This window comes from Indicator indicator, chromosome 2 (assembly GCF_027791375.1).
Source record: "Indicator indicator isolate 239-I01 chromosome 2, UM_Iind_1.1, whole genome shotgun sequence".
Taxonomy (NCBI): domain Eukaryota; kingdom Metazoa; phylum Chordata; class Aves; order Piciformes; family Indicatoridae; genus Indicator; species Indicator indicator.
Window position 1 is genome coordinate 19,776,278 of NC_072011.1, and position 19,973 is coordinate 19,796,250.

The following is a 19,973-nucleotide window of genomic DNA, read 5'->3' on the forward strand; positions in this document are numbered from 1 at the left end:
GTCATTATTATTCAGTGTATATTAATCAATACTTTTAAAAATGTCATTTATTTAATAGAGGATCTGTTTAAAAATACTCTGGAGTTTTGACATAATTTTCATGATTTTTTTCAATTCCATAACTAGGATTGCCAATAAGATTCAATATTTTATTTCTGTGTTCTTGACTCCACAGCCCTTTGAGACTCATTTGCATTTTAGACAGAAACAATATATTCAAAACAGAGATAAAAATATTTTATGCAAGAACATGACATAAATTATATTAAGTGAAAGAAGGTCTGACATGCCTTGCTGTGCCTGTTAACTGATGAAATTCCAGATCTTTAGCTTATCAGTTGTTCTAATTTGTATGTGGTTGGTTTTGTAACTCCCTATTCTGGAAGGGAAATACGTGAATCAGTGAACCCTTCTAGAGATTTTGTTGCCTGTGAGAATGCTTTAATTTCAGAACTAATGTGAAGTAACATACCTAGGTTTATGCCTCAAACATACTCTATTTGTGGGGGTTTGGTCTTACCAGTATAACATCCTAAGGTACTTGTTTGTATAATTAAGCAAGAAAGAAATTTCAGTCCTTTTATTTTATTTCCTAGCTACTTGATTGGCACATGCACCTTGATAAATCTCTTCCTGCACCCTTGGGGGCCATAGGGGCTTGGCTTTATAGAGCAGAGGCTGCTCTGAGGGAGGAAGTAACTGTTCACCAAGCTCATGAAGAAACAGCGAATACAATACACCGGAAGCTTGAACAACATAAGGTAGACCTACAGCATTCATCCTGTGCATTACACTTGGTTGTTTCCAGAGCTGTAAATGATCCATACAATACAAGGAAACAATTTTATTTCTAGTATCTGGGGGTGGTGTCATCTTGATGGTAGCTAAAACTAGCAGTCTTCTAGTGATGACTTGAACTGTGATATCTGTGTATCTCACAAGCAATATTTAAAATTGCTTTTGAATGCTCCTACTTCTTTTATCTGCAAGACATCCAGTATTAATGTTTTAGATGTTCCCCTATTTCAGGATTGCTGTTGGGTAATATTCTATAGAACCAGAAGTTGGGTACATTGGTCAACCAATATGAGCTTTCTAGGTGAGACAGAAAAGAGAGGAAAAGCTTATAGTAAGTGCAGGTGATATGCTAGGGGGAAAAGTCCCCTCTGCTCTAGGAAACAGGGAAAAAATTAAATAACTTTGCCATTATTCTTTGGTGAGTTGAAGTTTAGTTTATATTGCTTTCTTTTTTTTTCCCTCTATCACACTACTATTTTAAAACTATTGTGGTTTTGTTATTTTTGTCTTTAGGATATGAGTGATTTAGGATATGATTACTTTCTCTTAAAGAAGTAATGCCATATAATGAAAGGCTGACAAGTTGCATGGTCATCTTGACACAGCTGTTACAGACAATTCTAGTTATCTGGAAGATCGGTTTGGTCTTCTGATTACTTTTTATTAGAATAGTGGCAGCTTTTTGGACTTACGTGGTGGCTAATAAAATTTAACCAAAACATTATTAAAATCTAATAAGGAAGATACTGTTTTCCTTCAAGGTATGGTCTCTTGTATTTCTCAATGTCCTTAGCTTTCTTGTAATCCCAAATGTTTCAGGATTCGTAAGATTTAACATTTGTTTAAAAATGCAAATCAAACACCATTTTGTTCTTATAATATGAACACTATAGACTTCCTTTTGATACATTCATAAGAAATCCAAAAGAATGTGTCCTAAACTGTGTTGTTTTTCCATCAGAATTGCTGTGGGAAGGGATTTTTGTGCCAACAAATAAGCTTTGATTTAGGTTAGTCTGTGCCAAGAGTAGTTTTCCCATGAGAATGGGAAACTGAAAGCTCTGAGAAGAAGCATGTGTAATTATATCAGTTCTCAGAGTTTTTTTTCTTGTTCAGCATTGCACAGGTGAATACTAATGTGCTTTTGGATGGTACCAAAAATGGATTAATTTTTTTTTTCAGTCCTTGTTTCCTAGGTTGTTATTGGGGTTTGTTTGTTACAGTTTTGTTCAGATGACATCATCACTTTGTCTCATCTGACAATGAATTTTATAGCTTATGGCCACTTTGAAGCTCATACAAAATTTATAATCTTATTTGAATAAACATTCATGGAAACAGACAAGAGCTTAAGTTTATTTTGGTTAATATTGCCACCAAGATCCAGAAACTAAGGATAATGTCTGTGCTTGTTGAGGGTCATTTTGCAGAGCAGGATTTCACTTCATGAGAACCCTATATAAAAGTTTTCTTGGGCTTTCAGCTGATGTTAGATGAAACTCCTGGGGTTTGTTTTGACTAGCCAATGCATGTTAGGGACATCCTTTTCTGACTGGCAAGGTCTCAAATGCAGCCAGCTGAGATACTTGGTCCAAGTCTTTCCTTTACATGAATGTTAGTCACAGGATGCCCTCACTAAAGTTTTCACTATGGTAAATTAATGCATCACTTGCATCTGAGAAAATCTAATAAATTTCTGTTCACAAAAGGGTGTTGGCTGACGTGGAAAACAATAAAAATACAGGTGGGTTGATGGGGCTGGTGGGACCATTTAGTGAGCTGAGCCAATGAATTACCATTAATATCTGCTCTGCAAATACTGAGTGTTGATTAGAGAGAAACCTTTCGTCAGCACAAAGGAACAAACAGACATCTGTGATCAATATACAAACCTGCATTTTGTTCCCTCAGGTGAGAGAGGGGCACCTTTGTATAATTTCCTTGGTTACTAGGCTTCTGAGTACTTTATGCCAGGAGGTGTCTGTATGCAGTAAATTATGCACTGTTCTGTGTCGTGTCAGCCACCGGGGACTTGCCGTGTTATTGTTACGGTTTCTCTTTGAAGACTGCTGCCAGTCATTCATTTTAATATGTAATCTCCAGGAAGCCGTTTGAAGCAGTGTTGCTTAGTTACAGTTGAAATGTGCTCTGCTGTAAGGCTTTTGCTGGTAAAATTCGTATCACACGAATGCAGCTCGGGTACCACATTCTGCATTCATTCGTGTAATATAGAGAGAGCGATCCTGAAATCTTTTGATGCTGAAAGAGTGAAAAGTTACTGAATATTGGATATATATTTGCATGAGCTATGGGTCGTCTGCCTGTGTATAGTGGAACAGATTGCTGAAAATTTGAATCTGTACTTAATAAAGGTTAGTATCTGTTAGAAGCACGTAAAGAGTAAATTTACCAAGATTATGCTGTTGTGATGTTGGAGTATTCAGACTGCAGTTCAGGGATTATTTAATAGTTAAGATTTGTTGTTTTGTTAAACCTTTGCAGTGTATCCTCTGTTTTACAATTGTCCATAATTATTAGAAACAGCTTTAGTAGAGCATCTTATAAGGGGGTTCCCTATGTAAATGTTCAGGTTGATGTAAATGCTTTTGTGGTATGCATAACCTTGCATGCAAATGTGGGAGCATGATCAAATAGTTAACTACATTGAGTCATCAGCGCAGGCTTAAAATTGTGCTTATTAGTTAGATAGCCTACTGTGAGCTTTCTCTCTTTCTCTGTCTCATTCTATCCCTTCCCGCTCACTCTCTTAAAATCAAATCAGGATCTGCTGAAAAACATAGATGGTCACAAAAAGGCATTCCATGAGATCCACAGAGCCAGGTCTGTTAACGGAGTTCCTGTTCCATCTGACCAATTAGAGGATATGGCAGAGAGGTAAGGCTTTGAATCTGAAATATAAACCCTCTGTGAATGAAAGGGAACCGGTTTGCTTTTAATCTGTTCACACAGAAATCACTCTCTAACTATGTTTCTTAGTGGCAGGCATGAAAAAAATTGGAAGGGAAAACCTCCTAGAATATACATAAAAATATACTGAAAAGCCTAATGCATTAAGGATTTATGAGAATCAAAACAAGTTACAGGTTTTGGAAGGGAATACTTTTTTACATTGATTCTGTTATTACATGTTCCTGGAAGAAATGTTATGTAACAACCAGGATGCATGTGGAAAAAAAAAAAAAAGGAAAAATGACTTTACCAAACAGTATCAGATGTAAATCGATGAATAAACAGAAATGCAGTTAATTTGCTATTTCAAAGCTGTGATCAGAATGATTATCTTACATAATTAAATGTTTATAGAATGAATTCAGTGAAAAATAAGAAAAATGTCTGAGCTATTACTAAAGCTTTCAGCTTCTCCTACAAAAATGAATGTTGCTGTTATTTTACTACACTGTGATTCATTTCATAGGTTTAATTTTGTTGTCTCTTCATCTGAGCTCCATCTGTTGAAGATGGAGTTTCTGGAACTGAAGTACCGTCTACTGTCACTCTTAGTCCTTGCAGAATCAAAGTTAAAATCGTGGATTGTCAAATATGGAAGGCGAGAGTCAGTGGAGCTACTTCTTCAAAATTATATTGTAAGTTGGAGTTTCTGTCTTTCTATAATTATTTTTTAAATATTCATATTTAAGGCTGCTGGAAATGAGGGAAAACAAAACAAAACAACAAACCAACCACCACCCACAACCAGAAACAGAAGTGAGACTTGCCAGTCATCAATTTTATGACTGCATTTTTATGCAATATCTTTCCCGTGGAAGAACTTTAGTCAAGAGCAGTTAACATGGTTTTACCAAGGGGAAGTCATGTTTAACCAACCTGATAGCCTTTTATGAGGACATAACCAGGCGGATAGATGATGGCAGAGCAGTGGATGTGGTTTATCTTGATTTTAGTAAAGCATTTGACACTGTCTCCCACGGCATCTTCACAGAGAAGTGTGGTCTGGATGATCAGGTAGTGAGATGGATTGTGAACTGGTTGAAGGAAAGAAGTCAGAGAGTTGTGGTCAATGGGACAGAGTCTGGTTGGAGCCCTGCATCTGGTGGAGTTCCTAATGGGTCAGTACTGGGACTAGTACTATTCAATATATTCATCAACCAGGATGAGGGCACTGTCAAAACTGGGTGGAGTGGCTGACACACCAGAAGGTTGTGCTGCCATTCAGCAAGACCTAGACAGGTTGGAGAGTTGGGCACGGAGTAATTGAATGAAATTCAACAAGGGCAAGCGTAGAGTCTTGCATCTGGGAAAGAGCAACTCCATGGGGACTGACCTATTGGAGAGCAGTGAAGGGGAAAAGGACCTTGGGTCCTAGTGGATGGAAGGTTGACCACGAGCCAGCAATGTGCTCTTGTGGCCAAGAAGGCCAATGGTATCCTGGGTTGTATTAGAAGAGGTGTGGCTAGTAGGTTGAGAGAGGTTCTCCTCCCCTTCTACTCTGCCCTGGTGAGGCTGTATCTGGAATTTTGTGTCCAGATTTGGGCCCCTCGGAAGGACAGGCAACTGCTTGAAAGAGTACAACACAGATCCACAAAGGTACTGAAACGAGTGGAATATCTCCCTTGTGAGGAAATCCTGAAGGAGCTGGGTCTCTTTAGCTTGGAGAGGAGGAGACTGATGGGTGACTGTGATGGTTTGAAACTGTCTTTTTAATTTTTCCTTGCAAAGTTCAGAACAGAGAAAGTGAAAGAATGTAAATAAGTCACTATTGGGTGTAAGAAAGCAAAATAACAATTGTTCTAAACACTTCCATTGGATAGATAGAAATGTTTAAGAACTATTACCCAAAACAAAGTAGGCATTCTGCACATTCTGCGTTCGGCAGTGGGGGCAGTTGCTGGGCTGTCTGGCTGCTGTTTTCTTCTTCTCTTCTGGCTGAAGATAACATGTACTGACCTTGGTATCTAAGTTAACAACTTTCTGCTCTAACTAAACTCTGCTTCTCTGTCCAGGGGGGTCTGGGGGGGAAGCTCCTGGGAGAGAGAGGCCCCTTTGGGAGGGTCCCCTTGGGGGGAAGCAAAGGGAGATCGGTTGTGCTTTTTCTGCTGATTGTATATATTTGTGAATGTCGTGAATTTTGTATATTTGTATATATTCATTGCATTTCATTGTAGATTTTAGACTCTGCTTGTAAATACAGCTTTTCATTTGCTTCCAGACTGGGCTAGCCTGGTTATTGTCGGTGGGGGGGGGGAATTTCAGCTCACACCGACACAGTGACATATTTAATGTTTATAAATACGTAAAGGGTGAGTGCCAAGAGGATGAAGTCGGGGTCCCATTGGTGCCCAATGACAGGACAATGGGCAATGGGTGGAAGTTGAAGCACAGGAAGCTCCATGTAAACATGAGGAAAAATTTTTTCACTGTGAGGGTGACAGAACACTGGAACAGGCTGCCCAGGGAGGGTTGTGGAGCCTCCCTCTCTGGAGATATTCAAGACCCACCTGGATGCATTCATGTGTGATCTGGTATAGGTGATCCTGCTCTGGCAGGGTGGTTGGACTACATGATCTTTCAAGGTCCTTTCCAGCCCTTAGCATTCTGTGATTCTGTGAAAGTGAATCTCTTTGCACCATTTCTTCAAACAGAAATAATGTCCCAGCTGCTGTCTGACCAGCAACTTAAAAAGCATACCTGGAAGTTCCAAATTCTAGAGTTTTGCTTGTCTTAGGTAGCAATTACAAAGAACTTAATTTCATTTTTAACAACTACATAGATGCACTTCATAGTGACTGTATACACAGATTAAGCATTGGGATAGAAGATGTTTTTTGCATTCAGTTCCCCCATAGTACCACTGATGCATTTCCATGTTAGAGTGTGAGGGATTCTTTCAAAAGCATGGCAGGGCTAAATATTTTTTCCACTTCTGTTCTATTCATCTGAGGAAATTTGGCCAGGAGAAAACTGGTGTGAAGGAATTCATACAGTTATAGAACCACTCAGAGCCAAGACACTGCAGACAAAGTTGCTGATACTCGCAAAGCCGAGTTGAAACTCGATAAAGTTCCTCTGCAAAGGCAGAACTGAAGATGTATTATTCACACTTTTCCCTTTCTACGTTTAAACTTTAGCAGTTAGGGACACATGGAAATTCAGAAGTTAAGCCTTGTTTTGAACAAGCTTTGCAAAATTCAGGTGGTTATTTAAAATAACATAGTTTGCTAGAGTGGTGTGTAATGTCTAGGAGTTGTAGTCAATTTGTTTACTCTGTAAGACCATTGCAAAAACTACCAAAAGGTGGCAAGGGAAATAAAATGAGGAAGTGGATAGCTTGATTTGGGGGTTATTATTTTATATAACTTTCTTTTTTCTTTCTTTCTTTCTTTCTTTTGTTGGTTTTGCTTAAACTGAACATTAAGTGTTGGATTTGTATGGTAGTTTGTGATTACCTCAATTATTTTTGTGCCTCAGACCTCTAATGCTGAGATGGTTGTTAGGGGAAAGAAAATGTTTAATTGCATCGTTTATGGAGCTGCATCACATGAAAATGAGGAAATTGAGACAAGTAGATAAATAGATTTCAGTTTGATTCCTGATGGCCTTGACATGTGGCTTCTTCCAGGTGTCCAGTGATAGGAGACTTTACTTGCTTTGACTTACCTGGGAGCAATTTTCTAGGACCAAGAGCCAAGTGTTACTCTTCCAGTAAATTAGGAGTCTTACGTAGGAAAGCTGTAATCAGTGGCTATATTAGTAGGAGATAAAAATGTAAGTTTGTTTGTCTGCCAAAGCAGGCTGAATAACGTCAGCATTCTAGGAACATGTATGGTTAGGATCTGGATAGAACATATGCCTGGAAAATATTTATGTACTGTGACTTATAAAGTGGTGCTTGTTACTGTACCCCATCTTCTTTTCACTTGTTTGTCATATATGAAAAGTATAGGTCATGATAATTTGTACACTATCGACCCAGTGTACTGGAGTCTCACTTATTGTGGAGATATGAGGTACAGTTATCCTTGGATTTTAACCCATAGAACTGGCATTGCTATATTAGCACAATATGCTATACAAATTTGGGGAAAGGTACCTTGTCAGATAGGAGACAATATTAATCAGTAAAATGTCTATATTTAGTTTTGGAAAATATTTCCAATTTCTCTTGAGATCAGTATTATACAAGTAGTTTGATGCAGTCTTTTGGTTTCTCTCATGAAATCTTGGAGGTTTTAGTTCAGGGTAAAATGTTTCCTTGTTTATAAACATATTTCTAAAATGTGTACTAGATAACTGGTGATTTGACATAGGAACTGCAAAAGGTTTAAGTTAGAAGATTTGTATATATATATATATACACACACACATACATATACTGTTTGGCAGGTGAAATTTTAAAACTGTTTTTTTCATGTTTATATCATGTAGGTGCATGATATAATCTAATCTACTACTTCTCTTCAAAGTACATTGAACTTTGATCTCCTATGAAACCTAGTTTTACCAAAGTCACACCTAGTACATACAGAATTTTGTCTATTCTGATATTCAAAGCTTGTGTGGATCTATGTCAAATATACTTGCCTTAATTTTGTAGATCTGTAACTGAGGAGGCATGGTAGGTGGTTTAATCAACAAAACCATTGCAAAACTCTGGATAAGTACATTAGATAAGGCAATATAAAAGTCAGATAAAAGAGCAGGGATTCTTTCTTTTTCAACAGTGACAATGCAAGATATAGAATTACATATGACATTTAAAGGACGTAACATTTCCAAGAGACAATACCATAAGAGGTAAAAAGGCATAAATTATAAAGACCCAAAACTTTGTGACCAAAATATTTCCAGATAAATTATTCATTGCTCTTTTACACATTGCACAGCTAAAATGTCACCCACAAAGGAAAAGCACTGTGTCACACTTAGGAAAAGCAGTATTTCTTTCTGCAGTGTTTACTTAGTCTTATTTCTCTGGATTACCAAAAAAGGTAAAGGATAACTGAACGCTAACTCAAATGTTTTTTATCTCTTAAAGTGAAACCTGCCTTTCAGTATACAGGAACAATTTTAAAAAATTAACTGGTTTAATGGGATTTAATTTTTGTGCTGACTTGTATGGATTTTTTTTTTTTTTTAATTAAAGTGATTCCACTTGGACTCCAGTGTAAAAGTTTCCATTAAAAAACTAATTGCTTGGTTTCTGCACAATGTATCATATGCTAATTTCAGGAAATCAGCAACTTCTAGACTAACTCAGAACATATTAAATAATCAGAGAATTTTTCCATATGCAAAGTATATATATATCTGTAAAGAGAGATTCTGCTGTGCCACTAATTTGACAAGGTGAAATTTATGTCTTTTATAATGATGATAATATAAGTATTTTATAATGATGAAAATAATCAATGGAGGAATAATGAAGTTAAAAGTTGTCATCACTTTCCTGATGTAATGTCATGGAAAATATCCTCATTCTTGATGTTTGTCTTTATTTCATCTTTGTTTTTCTTTTCAGTCTGTTATTGAAAACAGTAAGTTCTTTGAGCAGTATGAAGTTACTTACCAGATCTTGAAAAGAGCAGCTGAAATGTATGCCAAAGCAAATGGTTCAGGTAAATAGCTATGTTTCTTTGGTCATGGGAACACCAGTTGAATCTCTTTTGTCATAAGCATCTCTAAAAATACCTAATATTTGTGTGTTCCATGCAGCAGATATGTACAGCAGCTACAGTTCACCAGAGAGGCTACTCTGGTAGATCATTGCCTGTAGCAATTTCAGCTGGTACCAAGCAGCCTGCCTTCCTGGTGTTGGGATTTCTTAATCTCCAGAAAAAGGTGGTCATGTACACGCTTCCTAATGGTAGAAGTTCATGATCCATGACAACTTCTGATTTTTATTTTCAGTACTATTGATTTGGGTCAAAAGCATACCAGAGGCAAAATCAGGACTATTGTAGGTCATGTTCTGGTGCCTGGAAATGCTCCCTGGTTTGGCTTCATCTGCTAGGAAAAGACAAATAGACCATTTGTCTCAGTATCACTGTCGTAGGAAAAGTATACCCTGATTTATTGAAGATTCTTCATTAACTGTGAAAACCTCTAAGAGGAACCCAAATTATAGTTGAAGTATGAATATACATGGAAAAAAATATGTTGCTGATTCAACAGCTGCCTCCTGTAATTCCTGAATAATGCTGAGTTCAGTGTGAATGCATGAGGCCACTATTTGACCTAGATAGTTGCAGACATGAGATCACTTTAATCTCTGAGGAGATAACACAATATTTTCTGTGGAGGATTGCTGCAGATGCTAAAATATTTAGCAGATGTGGAGACAAATTGGATATATATATATTTTTTTTTTTTTAGGTTCATTATGGTGACACTCAAATCTTACAGAAGTAAATATGTTTTATACTTACAAGTGATAAAACTCATAGTCTTATTCAATGCTATTAGAAACAAACCAAATTCTTTTCTATGGGGCAGCTACTAACTTGAATTCAGGAACAGCAGTACAAATTAGAGGACATCTTAGCTAAATTTTTAAATTATCTGTACTCTGCATGTTTTATGAAGACTAAGGATCTTCATGGGTCCTTTTCCTTTCTTTTTTCTTCTGGGATGAGGACGCACTTATTCCTTTGTTGTGAGGAAAATTAAATGGCAAGAAATTAGCAGCAGTTTGGTTTTAAAGTCAGTGGAAGGAAAATTAAAATTTAATTCAGCATTTTCAATGCAGGCATAATATATTTGTACAATATACATCTCTGGTATTTTCTGCCTTTTGAAGGAAACTTTCTCTCTTGATTTATTATAGCTTGGAAGAGAACACTACACTGAATATGCAGTATGACTGTTTTAATGTATCACTCATTTTATATACTTTCCATAGTCTTACTTCACAGGTTGACTTTCTCACAGCACTAAAACTGGGCTGTGAGCATATGTATATAAAAGCCTACTGAAATAGAAGTTGCTGTAAAATATAATTCCCTGGTGAGAATGGGTAAGCATAACATAAAATTAAACTTTACAGAAATAATAATGAACTAAAATAATCTGTCTTTCCTGTATCTCAGTGGAAGAAGTTGAGAATGTGATGAAATTCATGAGTGAAACAACAGCACAGTGGAGGAACCTCTCTGTAGAGGTGAGAAGTGTAAGAAGTATGTTGGAAGAAGTAATAGCTAATTGGGACAGATACAGCAGCACTGTGGCAAGTCTACAAGCTTGGCTGGAAGATGCTGAAAAAATGCTGAATCAACCTGAACATTCTAAAAAGGTATGCACTAATAGTGTAAGTATCTGGCTATTTTGTAAATTATGAAATGTGGGATATGTTTTTGCATTCACATACAAGAGGGAGGCATGTTTCGATTCCTGGCATACTGTCACATTCATCATAGGAGTTTCAGTGTGTAGTGTGTATAGAAACATATATATATATACCCAGTGAAGGAAGGCATCATCTGTGCTAATGTGTAGAGTTGCTTAGACTGGAAAAGACACTTGGGATCATGAAGTCTAACCATAAACCTAACACTATCAAGTCTGCTGTTGAACCATGTCCCTAAGCAACACAACTACTGGCCTTTTAAATACCTCCAGGGATGATGATTCAGCCAGTTCTAGTGCCTGACAGCTCTTTCAGTGAAGAAATTTCTCCTAATGTTCAAACTAAACCTCCTCAGTGCAGCTTGAAGCTGTTTCCACTCATCCCATCACTTGCTACCTGGGAGAACAGGCCAATGCCCACTTCACTACAACCTCCTTTAGGTAGTTGTAGATAGGTATAAGGTCTCCCCTCAGCCTCCTTTTCTCCAGACTAAACAACCCCAGTTCCCTCAGCTGCTCTTCGTACTACTTTTTCTATGTTAGACATGTATTAGGGCATCACAAATAGAGGTATCTTTGCCATGAATATATAGGACAGCAGTATTCCTCTAAGACATGAATGTAACATGATTCACTCAAAGGTAAATTACCAAAGTGCATAGTCATGTTCTGCATATATAGACACACAAAATTATTTTTGCACTGATTTTTTTACCTTACTGATGACATTTTGATGTTAGTTGCCTTCACAAATGACGTTATTAATGTGTTACTATGTTTGGCAGGTAGTTAATCCATTTCCTTGGTGGTTTAGAAATCTGTTAGACAGTTCCCTTTGGAGACCTGCAGTCATAAAGGTGTCTTTTTAACTTTTCTAGTATTGCAGCACTAAGATTTGTTTGTGAACCCTCAATAGCAACCCAAACTGACTTGAGTAATACTGCTGCATTTTGACTCAATGTCAATGAAGCAGCTGTACAGCTCTTAACTCCAAAGTAGGGATTTCATAGGCTGTAAGATATCAGACTGACATCAGTTCAGCAGTGAGCATTTCATATTACATGATGGAACAGTACAATTTTTTGGTAGAAGTTTGCTCATTTAAATTGATGCAAAAGAATGCAATGCACCTTTAAAATTCAATAGTCTGGCATAATATAAATACCAACGGTTATTATTACTGAGCAGTAAGAATGGCCTCAACTGATCAGACTGATCTTAGCTCCTTCTGTATGTTTTGTGTAAGTAACTTGTCAGTGTTTAAAATGAAATATTTTTACATACATATATATATGACTAAGATCAGAATATTTACTTCTCTGATCAGTTTTACAATTTTACCTTTAAATGATTTTCAAAGCAGAAATCTGAACATATCCGTAAAGTATACACATGCTTCTGATTTGTAACCTAAAGGCAACAAAAACTTCTTACCATTCTGATAAATGAAGAGTTTTTTTTTTTTTAGAATCATATAATCAGTCAGGGTTGGAAGGGACCACAAGGATCATCTAGTTCCAACCCCCCTGCCATGGGCAGGGACACCTCACACTAAAAAAAAGCTCACACTTCAAAAAGCCTTGTCAAAAACTTTAGACATGAAAGTGTTATTCTTCCCCAAATGCTAATTTCTTCTTCAAATTGCCTCAAAACTGTTAAAGATCACTCAGAAATAACACAATCTGCCTATAGACTGAGATACGTATTTTTAAAAGTTACTTTGAATCCAGCACCACACAGCAATAATGTTCACTTAGTTTCAATGAGTTCTGATTTAGCAGTATTTATTTGGTTATTAAGACCATAACCAACAGTTACGCCAGTTTGTACAATTAACAGTCATGCAGTCATCAGCATGAGCACTAGAAAATTAACAGCACATATATTAATGAAAAAATTACAATTCCTTTATATACTTACAGTTTCTCTTAAACACTTCCTGTCATAGCCTCATTGTAATTGCACTCTCCCACAGTTTTCTCTAACAGCTGTGTCCAAAAGGTTGTCAGAGGGCTTCTAGATCTCATGGGGGGACTTCCCTAAAGAGGGCTGTATCATTTTAAGTGAGAATAAGGTGTGGTTTGTAGTATATTCCAAATTTATCCAAATTTTACACATGCTTTAGGTTGGCTTCTCTAAATGGAGAGACTCTCCAGCAAAGTCTGAGGAAGGTAATGGTTAGTGGGAATAAGTGTGTGCAAGGACATGAGTAGTTTACTCTTCTTTTTCTTCCTTCTTGACCTCTGGTAAGCCTGACTATTACGTTTATTCACTGATACATCAGTACAGAGCACCTGAACATTATCTTTGTGCCTTTATCAGAACTGGTTTTATTGCTGATGAGTTCTGGCAAGTATAAACCATAAAGTTTCAGGATTGTAGCTCTGAAACTTGGGATGACTGACAGTACAGTTAGACAGGACTTTTCATATATATACCTGAGCAAAGGATTGCATCGGGCTGTCGTTGGAATTGTAGGGTAAATTGATAGTCATAAGTAAAATGGGTCAGTGTTCATCAAGTAGTGTGGCTCAGCTTGCATCCTTTTGGCTAACCTTTCTCCCTCAAAAGAAGATGGTCTCATGATTCCATGGGGCACAGTCCTTGCCTCACACCATTCATTGAATTGTGCATCGTTTAGGAGAAGGGTAGCAGGGACAAGCCAAAACTGTCAGAGAAGATGTGAAAAATCATGGGACAGTGATTGAGTCCTGTTTTCTTGACTAGTATAGCTGTAGTCATAATGCCTGGAGGTACATGCCTGGGGAACACTTGCTCATTCTCTTGAAGAGGAAAAAGAAGGCAGGGAGTTGGTCTTTGTCTTCTCTACCAATTTATGTGTGTGTACCTGCCTACAAGATGCACAGAAGCATTTAGTGTTATGACTGGGCTATTTAGGTTGTCTCACTGGAAACATGGAAAAAAAAAAATTAGTGACAGCTGTCCTTTTCTCCTCCCCATTCACCATTCACGAAACAGAACGAAGCAGCAATTAACAAATCCGTCTTCTCATATCTTCTGGGATACCAGACCCAGGAAAGCTGCATATGGTACACAGAATAGGAAGAATTTCTTTGCTGTCTGTATATGGCCCAGATAATTATGAGCCTATATTATTTGAAGATAGGACAGAAATTAAATGAATCCCAACAGAGTCTTCAGTTATGGAGCTTTCTCTTAAGGAGGAGTTCCATTAATTTAACTGAAGCTACTCATTGGAGGAAAGTGAGCTTTAAGTAAACTTGTGGGTAATATTTAATTCCGTAATAGGTTACATTCACAGATCTTAAAATTCTATTAGGGCATATCTGATATGAAAAGCTTCAGAGGAAAATTGTTTGAAGAGTTTTATCAAGCCGATATCTGGTGATTAAATATCAGTTTCATGATTTAAATTAAAGACTATGTGAAAAAAGTTTCAGAAAAGAATTTTCATTTTCTTCTTCAGGACTTCTTCCGGCACTTACCTCATTGGATCCAACAGCACACAGCTATGAATGATGCTGGTAACTTTCTGATTGAGACGTGTGACGAGACTATTTCCAGAGATCTTAAACAACAGCTACTGTTGTTAAATGGAAGATGGAGAGAATTGTTTATGCAAGTTAAGCAGGTGTGTGTTTTCACTATTGTTACTTTTAAATACTTACTTTGTCATTTCTATGCAAGCAAGACAGATTTGCTCCACTGGCAGAACAATAGGACAACTTACTGAAGTGACTAATTGTTTATTGTTACTTAAATTAGAAATTAATCCCTGGCAGCTGTTTATTTTATTGGGGCCTTTCCTCTGTTTATCTTTTGGTTACGCAACTTCTTATTTTCGGACATTTTCAGCAAGTGTAAGTTATAGTTCTTCTTTATGTTTTTCTGTCTTGATACAGTGCTTATTTATGCATATCCTTTAATGTTCTTTAAAGAAAAATATTGATTTCAAGTAGTTAGTATTATTGTAAGCTTTGCAATACTACATAGTGACAATGATGAATATGAATATTTCAGTTACCAATAAAAGTTTAATGCAATTATAGTGCAGCCATAAATAGGTGCAGTGCAAGTCAATTAACTATTTTTTCCCTAAATTATTCAGACATCACTTCTGTCTTGTGCAGAAAGAGACACTGATAGTAAATGAAGAAAATACTCTATCACATGGAAGAGATTGAAGTGATTGGAAAATAAGTTTTCCCATAATTGCTCTTTAAAAAGCAAAGAGAAGATGTGAAATAAAATTACACAGAAGTATTTCACACCTCATAAACACATTAGAAAAATCTTTGGTATAGTTAAATAGAATTCTGTCTTCTCCTTCCAATGATGTTAAAGAGCAATTGCCTATTTGAAGATGCGGAATCTATTTTCTTTACTAGAATGATTATTTATTTCCATTGCAGTCAAGGTAAATGCAAAAGCAAGTGACAACTGATCCTTTTCCATTGTAAGTTTTCTCCACTCTTGACCAGAATGTTTTCATGATGATACTCAGGGTGATTCACTCTGGAAACAGTAATGACCAGCATGTAAATATCTTTTTGCCTGCTTATGCAGCTTCTTTCATGTGCTGGCTATAATCTGTCATGTAGCTCTTTCAGCTTTAAAAGAACTGCTTTTGCCTTTCCCCAGCCAGCATTTTTTATTCAAATTTCCCTTATCCTTCCGCTTTTTTCAGCTTTTCATGTTCTCATTGCTGAATAGCTTGGTCATTACTGTAGGTAAAGAGAAATTAATTGAGATGTTTATTCTAGGTTAGAAACACGTGAGAGTTTGGTATGCTCCACATGATCCAAAATTTTAAAAGGCTGACCTGTTGTATGAATGTTGTTGTTTTTACTATCAGCACCACTGAAACTAATGCAGACAATTAATGTCTAAGTTAGGTTAATTTCCATTATTAAAAATGTGCTAATTGCCTCAAGTCATTACTTAACTGCCAGATATCTCATTTGTGCTTGACATTCTTTTAGTATGCTAGAGCGGATGAACTGGACAAAATGAGGAAGGAATATTTGGATGGTGTTGCCCATTTGACAGCTTTTATTGATGGGAGCAATAGGAAATTTTCAGTCCCTGTGGAAATGACTTTCCTTGATGTCAAAATGTTTGTACAAGATTTAGAAGTAAGTATCTTCATTCCACTCCTTTCTCTCTCCTTCATAAAAAAAAAAAAAAAAAGAAGTTGTAACTATTGAATTCTGAGATCATAAAGTTATTTTAACATGCATTTCAATTATTACTTTTTTTGTTTCCAATATAATAATTTCTGTATAGCTAATACAAATCATTGTACTCTATGACTGACATTTGTGAAGAACATTTCCCAAACACTATTCCACTGGATATTTCTTTCTGTAGTTTCAAATCACATTCATGTGAGCTAACTGATATCCTTAAGCACAGTTTTTGTGCCTTTGAAATACGATCCATTGTTCACTAAAATCAGTGATGAAAAGAGTTGATAATTGGAATATGTACCTTTTATCTCTTGAGAACAAACTTGCATCTCCAATAAATGAATGACTGCTGATGTTGAAATATTTTCTGAACCATTTGTTTTAGAATATTAAGCAGAAGGTGCCTGCCATGGAAGCTCAGTACAAAATGGTTACAAGAACAGCTCAACTTGTTACAAAAGAAGTTCCCCAAGACGAAGTGAATGAAATTCTTGGAACTTTGACAAGGATCAAAGAGCAGCTAAGCAAGGTTGCAGACTATTTTTCTAAACCCTGTTGGCTGTTGAACTAATAAATAGTATGCTCCCCTCCATAAATGCTCAGATAAATTACTTAGATAAAATTCATAGCTATAGAAATATAGTACTTCTCCTAGACTTTAAGACTACCATTCTTAATATTCTTTTCTTTAAGAGGTAGTACAATCAGGATTGATCAATCTTAAAAGAGGCAAGTAGCAACTGTATTAGCCCACATGTAGAGAAAACTGCTATTTATTGAATTTTACAACATTTTTAATAATTATTTTTCTTTAAAATGGCTGAAGGTTAAGGAGTGTTCCTGTACCCTGCTTTATGAATGCCAGCATCTGCTGTCTCCACTGGAAGAACTGGAGAAACAAATCACACATTTTTATGAATCTCTTGAAAAAGTCAATGAAATAATTTCTATCTTGGATCCTGAAGCACAGCCTACAACTCTACTTAAACAAAAAGCCCAAGTAAGTTTCAAAAACATGTTAGAAATATTTCTGCTTCTCAATACTTAGAGTTAGCTTTCTAAGAGTTTGGATTACAGCTTGATAGCAGAGTATTTTATCATATTCAGGCAACAAACAGTCTATCCTAAAGTCAGCGAGGCATAAACATACAAAGATTGAAGCTTGTGTTCCCTCCTAGTGACCGTGGTTTCAGTCCAAGAAGTAAATGTGAGACTTTTTAATCTAGTGAATTGGACTGAAGTATCAGAAGTACCTTGGATTTTTATTAAACAGATGAAAAAAGCATGATTAGGAACTTCTCTGGGTTTTTCTGGACAAGTATTGAAGTTTCCTAGGAGTTTGAAAGTGGTTTCTTCAAAATGTGCTGTAGAAGAACATTAACTTTTCTGCCTGACCAATAAACATTTCATTATGGAAGAATTCAGAGCTAGTTACAACTCACATGGAAAGGAAAATGAAAATATATCGATCTTGCATAGGAATTGGTGTTTATCCTTGTGTATATGTGGCACGTGACCTAGAAACAATCCTCAGAATTGGTGTACACATTTCATTACAGTTGAATTTGACAGTTAACATAAATAAAAGGATGAGGTTTTAATGGGAAGCTCAAGTCTTTCAAAGCCATTTAGTCTCTGACAGAAAAAAAAAAAAAAGGAACAAAAAGATTTTTTTGTGTGTTATTTATACAAATATAATATTAAAAAATTGTTCAAGCCTATAATAACTCTGGAGATCTGCCCAATAATTTATCAAGAAGGGTTTTCTCTTCCAGTGACTTCAGGCTTTGATTGTATTTGGGTGAAATATCTGATGAGCTTGAATCAAGCTAGTTTTTTCATCTTCCAGAGCAAATAATTTTCTATGAGCAACAGCTGAGTCATATGTTAAACCTGCTGGTTAAGGAGCAGCTCAGAAAAAGGAAGCACTCTTTTCTGCTTCTGAAGGTCAATATGACCCGGAGTGTCACAATAAAAGGACATTTCTTCAGCTGTTACATGCCAACCAAGCAACGAAAATCTCCTGGGTTCTGCTAATCAGAGAGTAAAATGTGCTGTTCTTTCAATCCTCACCACAGGATTGTTTTGAACCATTGGTTGGTTGGTTGTTTTTTTGGTTTTGGTTTTTTGTTTGTTTGTTTTTTCAGCCTGTGCAACTTCATGCATGGCTCTTCTTTCTCTTTTATTAAAGTATAATTTTCATTACTTCATACTGTTTGTAATGAAATCTGAATTCCAGTAGTTAATCTGGTTAATTTGTTGAAAGGTGAGAAAGGTTAACATGTCAACCTGCTACTGAAAGTTTTCATTCTTACATCTACTGTTTTCACTGCTGCCTATTTATAAATAGAGACGCCTTATAAAATTAAATTACAGAATAATTTATTGACCAGCATTCTCTAAAACTACCCAAAAGGCTTGGATACCTGTCTGTGTCTTTTTTTTTTTTACAGGTAGGTAGAGCACTATGTAGGTACAGGATTCTGCGTGCAAGGAGAAAGTGGTGTGTTATTCCACATAACACTCTGTGTAATTTGTTTTTTGTGGTGCTTTGACATTATCCCTTTTGCTCTTGCTGTCAAAAAATATCTTCCTGGTATTTTGCCAAACTTTCTGCTCCTTTGTTCCTAGCCAGGGTGGATATGTGTGTTGGAGTTTGCCTTTTTTTTTTTTTTTTTTTAGGATTTGGTAGCTTATCAGGAAAACTGCAAGAAAGATTTGTCCCTGATTGAGAAAAATAGTCAGAGTATCCTGCAGCGTGTGACTTCAAGTGAAGTATTACAGCATTTCCATCAGTCAACATTTCAGAAGAAAGTTACACAAGTTCAGATTACTTTTCAGGTAATGATGGCATATGTTGGTGCATAGTTTTGAAAGTTTATTCATATGCAGTTGATCCAGCCTTACTGTATCTCCATTTCACCACTCTGTAGCTATTCTCATAGAGAGTTCTTCTCCCTGGTGTCACATTAGTAAATTATGGATTTGTCTGCATTTGGTAGTAAGTGGTCAGGAGACTGTTGGTCATGTTCTCCATGCAGTTATATTCAGGGGAACCTGGGATTTAATGAGAACTTTCACACATCTCAACCTTTTTTTTGGAGTGAGGAGCCTGAAATCCATCTCTTAGGGCTCCACTGGTTTTTGTTTCTCTTGGTTAATTATTTGCTCCTATGTTGCCCTGCATTCCCTTTCACAAAAGTATGGAAGATGGACACTTTTGCAAATCCAAACTGGGCTTTGTATTTCCTCAGAAAATGCAGTGATTTGTGAATATAGAAAGTTGCAAATAGGTACTTGCTTTTGTTAATATAAAGATGTGTACTTGGGGCTATAGTTTCCCTTACCTGTAGAGCTCTGTGTTGTTGTTAGCCATGTCGAAATTAAGCATTATGTTGGAGCCCAACCTTGGGTTTTGTTACGTTTGGTTTCAGGTGATTATGGTTCAGTGTAAGACTGTCTAAACTGATTTTTAAGCTGTGGAAAATTACCTATCACTAAAGAGCTGTTCCTGAGAGGTGGATTTCAAAATTCATATTGTATTTTGTGGATTGTACTTAAAGATCAGTGGGGTTTGGTTTACAATTTAGAAATAATTTAAGTTTAGCTTATAGTAACAGAAGCAGAGTTGTAGCTTGATAAATTTACCATGTTAAGCATTAATTATTCTATTCCTATAAAGAC

At 36.4% G+C, this 19,973-nt stretch overlaps 1 protein-coding gene across 1 annotated transcript in view; it reads left to right on the top strand.

Annotated features, from left to right (window-relative positions):
* Positions 1 to 19,973, top strand: part of SYNE1 (spectrin repeat containing nuclear envelope protein 1) — a 295,201-nt gene that overhangs the window by 69,846 nt on the left and 205,382 nt on the right. The window contains exons 12-21 of the mRNA XM_054395242.1: positions 597 to 761; positions 3,581 to 3,693; positions 4,235 to 4,403; positions 9,296 to 9,392; positions 10,863 to 11,065; positions 14,567 to 14,731; positions 16,083 to 16,235; positions 16,675 to 16,818; positions 17,116 to 17,289; positions 18,972 to 19,130. Coding sequence (XP_054251217.1) covers positions 597 to 761; positions 3,581 to 3,693; positions 4,235 to 4,403; positions 9,296 to 9,392; positions 10,863 to 11,065; positions 14,567 to 14,731; positions 16,083 to 16,235; positions 16,675 to 16,818; positions 17,116 to 17,289; positions 18,972 to 19,130 — 1,542 coding nt within the window. The remainder of the gene's footprint in view (positions 1 to 596; positions 762 to 3,580; positions 3,694 to 4,234; positions 4,404 to 9,295; positions 9,393 to 10,862; positions 11,066 to 14,566; positions 14,732 to 16,082; positions 16,236 to 16,674; positions 16,819 to 17,115; positions 17,290 to 18,971; positions 19,131 to 19,973) is intronic.